Source organism: Mustelus asterias, unplaced genomic scaffold (assembly GCF_964213995.1).
Source record: "Mustelus asterias unplaced genomic scaffold, sMusAst1.hap1.1 HAP1_SCAFFOLD_44, whole genome shotgun sequence".
NCBI lineage: Eukaryota > Metazoa > Chordata > Chondrichthyes > Carcharhiniformes > Triakidae > Mustelus > Mustelus asterias.
In genome coordinates this window covers 294,940-307,801 of record NW_027590121.1, presented here as the reverse complement: position 1 = coordinate 307,801, position 12,862 = coordinate 294,940, and the positions used below count along the sequence as shown (strand labels likewise).

At 45.2% G+C, this 12,862-nt stretch overlaps 3 protein-coding genes across 3 annotated transcripts in view; 2 read left to right on the top strand and 1 right to left on the bottom strand.

Annotated features, from left to right (window-relative positions):
• The window catches only part of LOC144483034 (uncharacterized), a 305,151-nt gene that overhangs the window by 228,021 nt on the left and 64,268 nt on the right, over positions 1-12,862 (top strand). The gene's annotated exons all lie outside the window — the stretch shown is intronic.
• Positions 1-12,862, top strand: part of LOC144483010 (uncharacterized) — a 132,311-nt gene that overhangs the window by 96,397 nt on the left and 23,052 nt on the right. The window lies entirely within an intron of this gene.
• Positions 5,629-11,547, bottom strand: LOC144483041 (uncharacterized). Its single transcript, XM_078201880.1, has 2 exons — positions 11,438-11,547; positions 5,629-10,145 (listed from the first exon to the last, which is right to left on the bottom strand). The coding sequence occupies exon 2, from the start codon at positions 9,791-9,793 to the stop codon at positions 8,975-8,977; it is 819 nt and encodes a 272-aa protein (XP_078058006.1). The 5' UTR covers positions 9,794-10,145; positions 11,438-11,547; the 3' UTR covers positions 5,629-8,974.

Below are 12,862 nucleotides of genomic sequence, written 5' to 3'. Positions count from 1 at the left end.
AACATGAAGCCAAATTAAACTATTCCTTTCTGCCTGCCCTTGGTCCATATCCCTCTATTCCTTGCATATTCATGTGCTTATCTAAAAGCCCATTAAAGATAATGGGCCTCATCCACCCCTGGCAGCGCGTTCCAGCCACCTACCACTCTCTGTGTTATAAAAGTTGCCCCTCACATCTCCTTTGAACTTTCCCCGTCTCTCCTGAAGTGCATGCCCCCTAGTAATAGACATTTCAACTCTGGGAAAAAGATTCTGACTGTCAACCCTATCTATGTGTGCAGTATTGGTCCCCTTATATGAGGAAGGATATATTGGCATTGGAGGGAGTGCAGAGAAGGTTCACCAGGTTGATACCGGAGATGAGGGGTTTGGATTATGAGGAGAGGCTGAGGAGATTGGGTTTGTACTCGTTGGAGTTTAGAAGGATGAGGGGGGATCTTATGGAGACTTATAAGATAATGCGGGGGCTGGATAGGGTGGAGGCGGAGAGATTCTTTCCACTTAGTAAGGAAGTTAAAACTAGAGGACACAGCCTCAAAATAATGGGGGGTCGGTTTAAGACAGAGTTGAGGAGGAACTTCTTCTCCCAGAGGGTGGTGAATCTCTGGAATTCTCTGCCCACTGAGGTGGTGGAGGCTACCTCGCTGAATATGTTTAAAGCGCGGATGAATGGATTCCTGATCGGTAAGGGAATTAAGGGTTATGGGGATCAGGCGGGTAAGTGGTACTGATCCACGTCAGATCAGCCATGATCTTATTGAATGGCGGGGCAGGCTCGAGGGGCTAGATGGCCTACTCCTGCTCCTATTTCTTATGTTCTTATGTTCTTATGTCTCTTATCATTTCATAGACTTCTATCAGGTCTCCCCTCAGCCTCCGCTGCTTCAGAGAAAGCAACCCTAGTTTGTCCAGCCTCTCCTTATAGCTCGTACCCTCTAATCCAGGCAGCATCCTGGGAAACCTCTTCTGCACCCTCTCCAAATCCTCTACATCTTCCTGTAACGTGGCAACCAGAATTAAATACAATATTCTGAGTGCGGCCTAACCAAAGTTTTATAAAGCTGCAACATGACATCCTTACTCTTGTACTCAATAAAGGCAAGCATGCCATATGCCTTCTTTACCACTTATTTATTTTTGTGGCCAATTTCAGGGAACTGTGGATTGGAACCCCAAGATCCCTCTGTGCATCAATGTTGTTCAGGGACCTGCCATTAACTGTATACTTATCCTTAATATTTGATCTCCCAAAGTGCAGTATCTCACACTTGCCCAGATTAAACTCTATCTGCCATTTCTCCAACCATATCTCCAGCTGATTTATATCCCACTGTATCGTTTGACAACCTTCTACATTATTTACAACTCTATCTAGCTTTGTGTTGTCTGCAAACTTACTAACCCACACATCCACATTTTCATCCAAGTCATTTATATTTATCACAAACAGCAGAGGTCCCAGTACGGATCCCTGTGGAACACCACTAGTCACTGACTTCCAGCCAGAAAAACACCCTCCACCACTACTCTCTGACTTCTATGGGCAAGTCAATTCTGAATCCAAGCGGCCAAGTCACCGTGAATCCCATGCATCTTAATCTTCTGGATGAGCCGACCATGAGGGACCTTGTCGAAAGCCTTACTAAAATCCATGTTCACAACATCCACTGCTCTACCCTCATCGATCACCTTCGTCACCTCCTCGATAAAATCAATCAAGTTAGTAAGATGTTGACGGTGCTCCCACTGCAGTCCTGTGATGAAAATATAGACTGGTTGGTGATAACAGGTAGAATTGATATCTAATGAGGACTTTATACTTTAGAATTGAATACAGGGCTCATTGTTACTAACGGGGAAAGAAGGGTTAAAACCCTGACCCAGAACCCTTTTCACACACACGTGGACGTCTCTGAATCTGACGCACACCAAATGGAACGTTACACAAGGGACTGGAATTCACTGGAATTTCTTAACAACCTTTCAATAGAAATGTCCTGGTACCGACTGTGACAAAGGACACAACAGACAGCAAGAACCGGGAGGAACCTTTAACACAGAGAATGTTAATAACCTTGTTCAGGACACCGGTGCCAGGCACAGGAGGATCCCAGGAAAAACGAAACATTTAATTTCTGTCTGTTTCACAATTCTAAATGACTGATTCTTTAACAAAGGAATGTTTAAAAACAGCATTGTGATATTCCAAGGTCAGTGTGTCTGGGAAAGGGCACACTGATGTGTTTTTATTTTAAACGGGAGGATCCATTGAAAAGCAGCTCTGGACGATACGAGCACCTCCTGACCTCCTTTCAATTCATTTCAAATCACCCATCACTTTCCGTGGAATATTCTTTATTCTTTCCTGGGATGTGGACACTGCTGGCAAAGCCCCAGCACACGTTGCTCAGCTCCTAATTGCCCTTGAATGGAGTGACTTGCTCAGCCATTTCAGAGGGGCAGTTAAGAGTCACCCACATCGCTGTGTGGGTCTGGATTCACACGTAGGCCAGACCGGGTAAGGATGGCAGATTTCCCTCCCTAATAGGGAGCATTAATAGGGTGAACTGGATGGGTTTTTACAACAATCGATGATAGTTTCATGGTCAATGTTACTGAGACTACCTTTGTATAATTCCAGATTGATTCACTGAATTCAAATCCCACCAGCTGCCTGTCCCCAGATCCTTTGCTGCGTCTCTGCATTACTCGGCCAGAGACATTCCCACCACCTCCCCCTGAATGGAATATTCCACACAACCCCTTCGTTAAACAGGAAGGAGAAAAGAGAAAGGCTTTGACCTTTGGATGACCTCATCACCAACTACAGAAACCTTACAGCTGACCATTCTGTAAAAGTTTATAAACTTTATTTTTATAAAACACAGAGTAAGAAACAGGTGAAAAGTAACGATGGACGTTCCGACTGACATCAGAAACATTGATTGACCGGATAAACACTCACTACATCACAGAGCGATCCTCAACCATGAAAGAATTGACCCACAATAAGGAATGAGAGAGCCTTATAAAAAGGGGCAGGAGTTTACACAGAGAGGTGACACCCACAGCTGCTAAGGATGATGGAATTCAGTTCAGGAAGGGGATAAAGTGAGAAGCTTTTGCGATTCAAGACAGAAGTATTGAACAATCTGGAATCAGTGCTTCTCGAGCTTGCTGACCAGCCGAACAGTTCAATTAATCTCATCATAAAAACCCCCCAGTGTAAATAACATGGATTTGGCTGATAAATGTTGAAGTGTTGATTCAGAGACACAAGTTTTGACTTCCCATTTGAGCCTGGGGCACCTTTCTGTCTCTCTTGCTCGTGTCAGTGACAGCCAGGCGATGGAGCTGAGAATAATGGGGCCTGCACCCCAGTTGGGCATTGCCCCCCATGGGCGTCGCACTAACAGAGAGACAAGGAGGAGGACTGACTGGGAAATGAGCCTCCAACCAATCAGGGCACCGGAGGAGGTGACCGGGGCTGATGGTGACGTGACCCCCGGGGTTCAGTGTCCCTGTGTCCAAAGCAGGGAGTCAGTCAGTCTTCAGAGTAGAAGACATGAGTAATATCCCAACAATTCAGGAAAGTCAGGGGGCAGAGTTGAATATGGTTGCCATCACAAAGGAGAAAGTGCTAGAGAAACTGAAAGGTCTGAAAATTGATAAATCTCCGGGCCCAGATGGGCTACATCCTAGAGTTCTAAAGGAGATAGCTGAAGAAATAGTGGAGGCGTTAGTTATGATCTTTCAAAAGTCACTGGAGTCAGGGAAAGTCCCAGAGGATTGGAAAATCGCTGTTGTAACCCCACTGTTCAAGAAGGGAACAAGAAAAAAGATGGAAAATTATAGGCCAATTAGCCTAACCTCAGTTGTTGGCAAAATTCTAGAATCCATTGTTAAGGATGAGATTTCTAAATTCTTGGAAGTGCAGGGTCGGATTAGGACAAGTCAGCATGGATTTAGTAAGGGGAGGTCGTGCCTGACAAACCTGTTAGAGTTCTTTGAAGAGATAACAAATAGGTTAGACCAAGGAGAGCCAATGGATGTTATCTATCTTGACTTCCAAAAGGCCTTTGACAAGGTGCCTCACGGGAGACTGCTGAGTAAAATAAGGGCCCATGGTATTCGAGGCAAGGTACTAACATGGATTGACGATTGGCTGTCAGACAGAAGGCAGAGAGTTGGGATAAAAGGTTCTTTCTCAGAATGGCAACCGGTGACAAGTGGTGTCCCGCAGGGTTCAGTGTTGGGGCCACAGCTGTTCTCTTTATATATTAACGATCTAGATGACGGGACTGGGGGCATTCTGGCCAAGTTTGCCGATGATACAAAGATAGGTGGAGGGGCAGGTAGTATTGAGGAGGTGGGGAGGCTGCAGAAAGATTTAGACAGTTTAGGAGAGTGGTCCAAGAAGTGGCTGATGAAATTCAACGTGGGCAAGTGCGAGGTCGTACACTTTGGAAAAAAGAATAGAGGCATGGACTATTTTCTAAACGGTGACAAAATTCATAATGCTAAAGTGCAAAGGGACTTGGGAGTCCTAGTCCAGGATTCTCTAAAGGTAAACTTGCAGGTTGAGTCCGTAATTAAGAAAGCAAATGTAATGTTGTCATTTGTCTCAAGAGGCTTGGAATACAAAAGCAGGGATGTACTTCTGAGGCTTTATAAAGCACTGGTTAGGCCCCATTTGGAGTACTGTGAGCAATTTTGGGCCCCACACCTCAGGAAGGACATACTGGCACTGGAGCGGGTCCAGGGGAGATTCACACGAATGATCCCAGGAATGGTAGGCCTGACATACGATGAACTTCTGAGGATCGTGGGATTATATTCATTGGAGTTTAGGAGGTTGAGGGGAGATCTGATAGAAACTTACAAGATAATGAACGGCTTAGATAGGATGGACGTAGGGAAGTTGTTTCCATTAAAGGGGAGACTAGGACGCGGGGGCACAGCCTTAGAATAAAAGGGAGTCACTTTAGAACAGAGATGAGGAGAAATTTCTTCAGCCAGAGAGTGGTGGGTCTGTGGAATTCATTGCCACAGAGGGCTGTGGAGGCCGAGACGTTGAGCGTCTTCAAGACAGAAATTGATAAATTCTTGATTTCTCGAGGAATTAAGGGCTATGGGGAGAGAGCGGGTAAATGGAGTTGAAATCAACCATGATTGAATGGTGGAGTGGACTCGATGGGCCGAATGGCCTTACTTCCGCTCCTATGTCTTATGGTCTTAGGGGACAGAGGAGCTGAAGAGAATCCAGTTGTGTCCAGAACATTGTGAACATCCCTTTACTCTGGTTGTCTTTGATCCTCAAGTCATTTTCTGTTTGTTTTAACCATGTTCTGTTTCATCAATAAACTTTTATCAGTAAAAATATTTGATTGTTCTGGACTTTTCCTGATGAGATTGATGCACTTTAGGGAAAGTGGGTGAGAGGGGTTGGCAGGCTCTTTAACAGAAAGTGAGTCTCTCGAAGGTAATTGGCAAAGGAGCCAGAGGGGGAGATGGGATTTTATTTTTGACACAGCGATGTTAGAAAATGGGGTTCAGGGAGTCAATTAACCCTTTCTCCCCTTTTCCCAAACTCTGAAATGATTGCCAGTGATAACCCTTATTGGTGACAGTGGTTAGATTTTATTCAGTATCAATAAGAGCTGACACAGGCTAATGTCTGAGCAGTCGTATCAAAGTGCAGCAGCATTACCATTACACTCTGGGAAGAAGCAGCATCTCCACGGAAATGCTCCCTGCTCTGCCCCAGATGCCATGGCGCCAGTCAATGCAATATGTAAAACCTCGACTAATCTCTGTGCTCGGGGAATCCCTTCTTATACTTTGTTACAGCACAAAGTCTATGAAGACTGATTTAACCCAATCATTGCCCAGCTAACATTTGAACGGACCAATTACAAAACCTGTCATTGAACCATCTGTACCTACCCAAGCCACATCAAACTCTCAAACAATTGTCTTCCCACGCTCCGTCCCTGGTACAGGGAGTCAGCATTCCCATGCCAAACAGTGAAAACATGGTGGCCTTGACACCCAGGTGTCATCCAGGATTCAAGGCACTCTTGTTTTCTCTGTCCTCTGGGAGCTGTTTATCCCCCTGCTCCCACACAGCAAGTCATCTGTTCTCAGCTCTGCTGGATTTCTGCTGAAGTTTGGCCCCTTTTACACCTTTCAGATCAATAAAACATTTGGTCAATGACCCAAACCACAATTTCCCATCCTGTCACCTGTCAACCATCCTTACCCAGAGCGTAATCACAACAGGAATAAAAACAGGAGAAGTGTAACAATCAAATTCAATATAAATGCACAGCCAGTCATAGATTCACTAATTAGCAAGAAAATCCCAAGTAGGGGATCTCCCAGGATTCTTAAAGTCCACACCTTGAAGGGGAGGAAAATTATGTCGCTGACTCCTCACTCAATTTCACTCCGTTATTTTCCAGTTCTGTTCTGGCCCCGCCTGGGGTAACATCTGATCGATCTTTTTTCTTCTGAAGGAGCACTGAGAGTTCTAGGTTACTTGTACATAAGGACAGATGCTTCAAGCAACAGATCAAGCATGGATGTAAAAGATTCTCCAGCTCTCTCTTTACCCCTATCCGAGTTGTGGACAGTTCTTACTCAGTATTATTTCTTCCAAGCCCTTAATTGTCCCAATCTATAATATTATCATTTTACCTTTCCTCACTTTGTGAGCATGTGCAGTGTGTTTAATTGGATCCTGATTGTTTTGAACTCAGTTTCTCTCTGGAGTGTGTGTCAGTGCCTTGATGATGTCACAATGTTGTCTCAATCCCCTGGCCACATTAACCATTTCATCTCCTGCTGTGTCTCAAGTAGCTGTGTGTGTTTGGGACCCGCTCCTCACTCCATCTCACCATGAATTTAGGCTTGCTATTTTTCACATGTAACAAATCACATCTGCACACTCACTCCGGTATCCCAAAATCATGTCACACATTCTTAACTCTCAGATGTGCTGACGAAAGGATCAAAGTGAGTGTCTGTCTTTCTTATCTCCCCTTGTTATGGTCTGATATTTCATGCAGTGACCGGGCTTTCAAATGTGGATTTCTTTAAAACAAAGTTCATGGATGTCGGAGTGTTTCACAGACCAAGTATTATGCTGGCCTTCACTGATTTACAACTCAGCTAATACAAAGAACAACATGGCAGTGCGGTGGCACAGTGGTCAGCACTGCTGCCTCACAGCACCAGGGATCCAGGTTTGATTCCTGGCTTGGGTCACTGTCTGTGTGGAGTTTGCACATTCTCCCTGTGCCTGCGTGAGTTTTCTCCGGGTGCTCCGGTTTCCTCCCACAGTCCAAAGATGTGCGGGTTGGGTTGATTGGCCATGCGAAATTGACCCTAGTTTCTGGGGGATTAGCAGGGTGAACAGGTGGGGTTACGGAGAAAGGCTGGGATTATTGTCAGTGCAGGCTCGATAGGCTGAATGGCCTCTTTCTGTACTGTTGGGATTCTATTCTATGAATATAATGAAGCAATGTAATGGGCATCTTGTTGATTTTCAGCCTGGGCGAATACAGTGACCTGGAGTTTTATGATCCTTTTGGAATTGTTGGGTGGAGCCTGATTGAAAGTCAGGTGCTGTCTTTGGACAGTTTTTTTTTTAACAGGAGAAAGTTTTAGTTTCATTTTGTCACAAGCTGTCTGGACTGCAAACTGAAAGCAGTGTTTGTCGTCTCTCTCTCTAGAATGAAGATTCCGCTGCCTGAGAGTTGCCAGCTGGAACATAGAAGCAAGCAGTCTCTCTCTCTCTCTCGGTTTTGGAAGTTCCAGGACAGGGAAGGCAGAGTTTGAATTCAACATTTTAAGCGCTAATTCACAGCAGGTGTTAAAAAGCTGCCAAATCCAGCATCACGTGAGCATACCTGCTTTCTGTGCAAAACCTAGAATGGGGTGTATATTTGTAGGGATTATTTGATTTGGAACACTAAGCTGCACTGGTTGATATAAGAAAGATCATGGTTGCTTTTTATTGCAATTGGTAAAAGTTATGCTATTTTTTCTAATTATATTTTAACTGTGTTCTTAAATTAACTTTGTTTGATAAAAGCTTCCTAGTGGGTCACTTGAATCGTACCTGGAGTGAAACACCTTACACTCACTCGAGTGCAAATCTTATGGCTCGGCTGACTTTGTAAAACACCTTGGATTTCTGACCTGGATCATAACACATTTCACCCACACCCAAGGTGAGTTATTCCAATTCCTTTATTGTCCAGGACAATATGTTTGCAATATTTTCAAAACAGAAATTCGACCTGCACATTTGATTTCAGGTATTAACATATTCTGTTAGTTTGTTCGTTATTGTCGATGTCAGGCTGGGGTTGTTCCCCCTGGAGCAAAGGAGGTTGAGGGGAGATTTGATAGAGGTGGACAAGATTCTGACAGGTTTAGATAAGGTGGACAAAGAAAAGCTGTTCCCATTAGCTGATGGGACAAGGATGAGGGGGACATAGATTGAAGGTTTTGGGTCAGAGATGCAGGTGGGGGGGGGGGGGGGGGGGGGGGCGGTGGGGGGAGATGTGATGAAGAATATTTTGATGCAGCGAGTGGTAATGACCTGGAACTCGCTGCCTACGAGGGTGGAGGAAGTGGAGACAATAAACAATTACAAAGGAAATTGGATGGACATTTGGGGGGTTTCAAACAGAAATTCTGACTAAATATCTCTGAACTTCCTAACACCCGGTCACTCTGTGATCTTTGTGAAATTTAAAACCAGGTATTTGCAACAAGACTGAAAGAGCATCGGTCCACTGGAGGCAAAGTCGTGAGACCGGCCAGTCCAGCAGAAAGAAACCCTCCGACCCTCCCCATTGACCAACTGTGAGAATGAACAAAATGCAGTCCTGGATGTAATTGAGAGCAGAAACAATAACAGCAGAATCTAATCCCCATATTCACTAGTGAACTTGTTGGTGTGTCAGCAGGGTGGATGAATCACAGAATCCCTTCCCACATTGAGAGCAGATGAACAGTCTCTCCCGGTGTGAACTTGCTGGTGTGTTTGCAGGATGAATAACCGAGTGAATCCCTTCCCACACACAGGGCAGGTGAATGGCCTCTCTCCAGAGTGAACTCGCTGGTGTCTCCGCAGATTAGATAACTGAGTGAATCCCTTTCCACACTGAGAGCAGGTGAATGGCCTCTCCCCGGTGTGAACTCGCTGGTGTGTCTGCAGGTTTGATAAATCAGTGAATCCCTTCCCACACTGAGAGCAGGTGAACGGTCTCTCCCCAGTGTGAACTCGCTGGTGTGTCTGCAGGGTGTACAACTGAGTGAATCCTTTCCCACACTGAGAGCAAGTGAATAGTCTCTCCCCAGTGTGAACTCGCTGGTGTGTCTGCAGATGAGATAACTGAGTGAATCTTTTCCCACATGCAGAGCAGCTGAATGGCCTCTCGCCTGTGTGAACACGCTGGTGTTTCTGTAGGTTGGATGACTTACTGAATCCCTTCCCACACTGAGAGCAGGTGAATGGCCTCTCCCCAGTGTGAACTCGCTGGTGTGTCTGCAGGCTTGATATCTGAGTAAATCCCTTCCCACACTGACAGCAGGTGAATGCACTCTCACTAGTGTGAACTTGCTGGTGTCTCTGCAGAGTGGATGAATCAGTGAATCCCTTCCCACACACCCAGCAGGCGAACGGCCTCTCCCCAGTGTGGCTGCGCCGATGAACTTCCAGTAGAGAGGGCGCTTTGTATCTCTTCCCACAGTCTTCACATTTCCATGGTTTTTCCATATTGTCGGTCTCCTTGTATCATTGGAGGTCAATCATTTGAAGCCTTGTCCACACAGAACACGGGTACAGTCTCTCCCCACTGTGAATGCAGCGATGTTTTTTTCAGGCTGTGTAACTGGTTAAAGCTCTTTCCACACTCAGTGCACTGGAACACTCTCACTCGGGTGTGTGTTTGTGTCCTGGTGTTTTTCCAGTCACACTGCTGCTTAAAATCTTGCAGTAGACAGACCGGTCAAACATTTCTCCTTCCCATTCAGAGGCTGAGGATATTTAGTTTCCAAGGAATCGAGTGACTCTGTCAGATCGAGATGTGATCGTTAAGATTTATCGGTGTGATTCCTCTTCTAATATCCTGTGAAAACAATTTACAAAATTCATCAGTGTCAGTACAGGATAGAAATTCAGAACAGACAATTCTAGTTTCTATGGAACATTCTTTCCTCTCTCATTCCCCAAAAGCTGTAAATCTCCATCCCACACACTCTCCCTCCATTCTCACTCTGCTGTATCTAATATTCACCCTCCCAATTCTCCTGAAGGTGCTGATTGAGGCTGATTGACAGATCCACGCTCACTGCTTCCTGTCCTGGACATAGAGAGCTGAAAGTCTCCATGCAGGCTGCCAGTCCAAAAGAAATATGGCTACATTCTCGATAAAAATGTTTTAACTGGATTGTTTCAGTGAGTGAAGATACAGGGGGGTTGTGATTGATGATGATATTGAACTTGCTGCCAACGTGGGTGATCATAGAGTTTTACAGCATGGAAAGAGGCCCTTCGGCCCATCGTGTTTGTGCCGGCCATCAAGCACCGTTCTATTCTAATCCCATTTTCCACACGTGATGTGTAACCTTACATACTGTGGCATTGCAAGAGCTTATCTAACTTCTTCTTCAATGTTATGATGATTCCCACCTCTACCACCCTTTCAGGCAGTGAGTTCCAGATTCCCACCACCATCTGAGTGAAAAAGCTTTCCCTCACATCTTCTATAATCCTCCTGCCCCTGAACTTAAATCCAGGCTCCTGGTTATTGACCTCTCTACTAAAGAGAAAAGTTCCTTCCTGTCCCCCCTATCTGTGCCCCTCAGAATTTTATACACCTCAATGTTAGGCTGGATAACTTGGGGTTGTTCTCCTTGGAGCGAAGTAGATTGATAGAGGTGTACAAGGGTACATGGAGGTGTCAAAGTTTTCATGCTCTGTTTACACGTGTACAAGCTCTGACTATGGGTCATCCAGTCTCGAAACGTTGGTTCTATTCTCTCTCCACAGATGATGTCAGATCTGCTGAGATTTTCCAGCATTTACTGTTTTACTTTCCCTTCCTTTTTCCTTCTCTGTCACCGCTCTGCCTCATCAATAAGACATTGGGACTCAGAGGGTTGATGCAGTTTGATGGACAAGTTGTCTCCATTCTGAACACTGGGGAACAAGCTCCTCCCACTGATTGACAACATTGCCCTCTACAGACATGGCGGCCGCACGTGCGCACTGCTGCCTATTGCCCCCAATAAAAATGGCGAACGTTAACCCGGGACGAACATGAGGAACTGCAGGCCTGCTCGGTGCAAACTGGGTCCGGGAAGCTCTCTTCCGCATTTTGCGACTCTCACAACATGCTTACGCAGCGTTTCCACCCACCTGGACGATCCATTGCTCTCTCCGTAACGCCAATCACCTCGAACAGATTTCCGAGCCCAAAATAAAAACCGTTTTCCATCGCCATTACTCACACTGCGCATGCTCGAGTCAAAGGTGGCCCCGCCCCTCGTTCGCTCCTATTGGTTGGAGAACCAACCGCTCCAGATCGGTCCTCCAGCTCTGCCCCCTCTTCCCATTGGTCCACGCTGCCGTCAATCAGCTGGGCATTGTGACGGTGACTTGCTGCTTGTCCAATAATCAGTGACAGAGTCTCAGTGTAACAATGACACACACAGACTCCAATACAATCAGAGTGGGGATGGAGCACAGAGACAACACAGCAAAGCACTGACTTACTCTGAGTGTAACAATGACACACACAGGCTCCAATACAATCAGAGTGGGGATGGAGCACAGAGACAACACAGCAAAGCACTGACTTACTCTGAGTGTAACAATGACACACACAGACTCCAATACAATCAGAGTGGGGATGGAGCACAGAGACAACACAGCAAAGCACTGACTTACTCTGAGTGTAACAATGACACACACAGGCTCCAATACAATCAGAGTGGGGATGGAGCACAGAGACAACACAGCAAAGCACTGACTTACTCTCAGTGTAACAAATACAATGTTTGATCAAATAATAAGAGTCACGTTGCAGTATGTTAGAGAACACATCATTTGATCCAATGTAATGGTAATACAGTCAGTATCTAGTGCACCCTCACCAAAGTTTAAGTTTCATTTGATACTGTGAGTGAGTCATGGTCTATTGATATAATGTATTTAAATTTCGATGTGTGTTACTCTGCCACTGTCAGTATCAAACAATAATCTGTCTGTTATTCCAATTCTGCTGTATTTTACAACTGCAGCTCCTGGGGCTGATTGGAGTCTGGTATAATAATCACAAAGGTCGGTTTCAGTGTCTCTGAGGTCATTTTAACTGCAGGTAATCTGACATTAAGGGAGACAAGAGGCCCAACAAACATTTGATTATAATAGGAGGACAAAGTGTAAGGGAACAATGATATTTTAAGGTGTCTGTGTTATGGTGAGTGTCACTGGGAGGTGAGTGATAAAATACAAGTGGAAACATCATGACAGAGACACATGTGACTGACTCGGCCTGACTGAGAGCTGTTATACTCGAGGCGAGAATAATGAGGACATGTGGATCTCCTGAGATTTCTGATATCTGAGGTGTATCTGTTAGAGGAACTGAAAATAATCAGTTCCTCCTCATGGTTATCTCCAGTTCGCAAGTTACACAGACACACAGGAAAGAGATCTGACAGCTCATCAAACCCAATATTTTAATCTTCTGTTTAAGACACATTATGACCGAAAAGATCAAACATTAAAACCTTAGGAGAGAAACATTCAGAATGTCACAAAGATGAGTGAACTGTCCAA

Bases quoted from the DNA above. Each gene is read 5' to 3' on its own strand.
- LOC144483041 (XM_078201880.1), bottom strand. From the start codon at position 9,793: ATGGAAAAACCATGGAAATGTGAAGACTGTGGGAAGAGATACAAAGCG.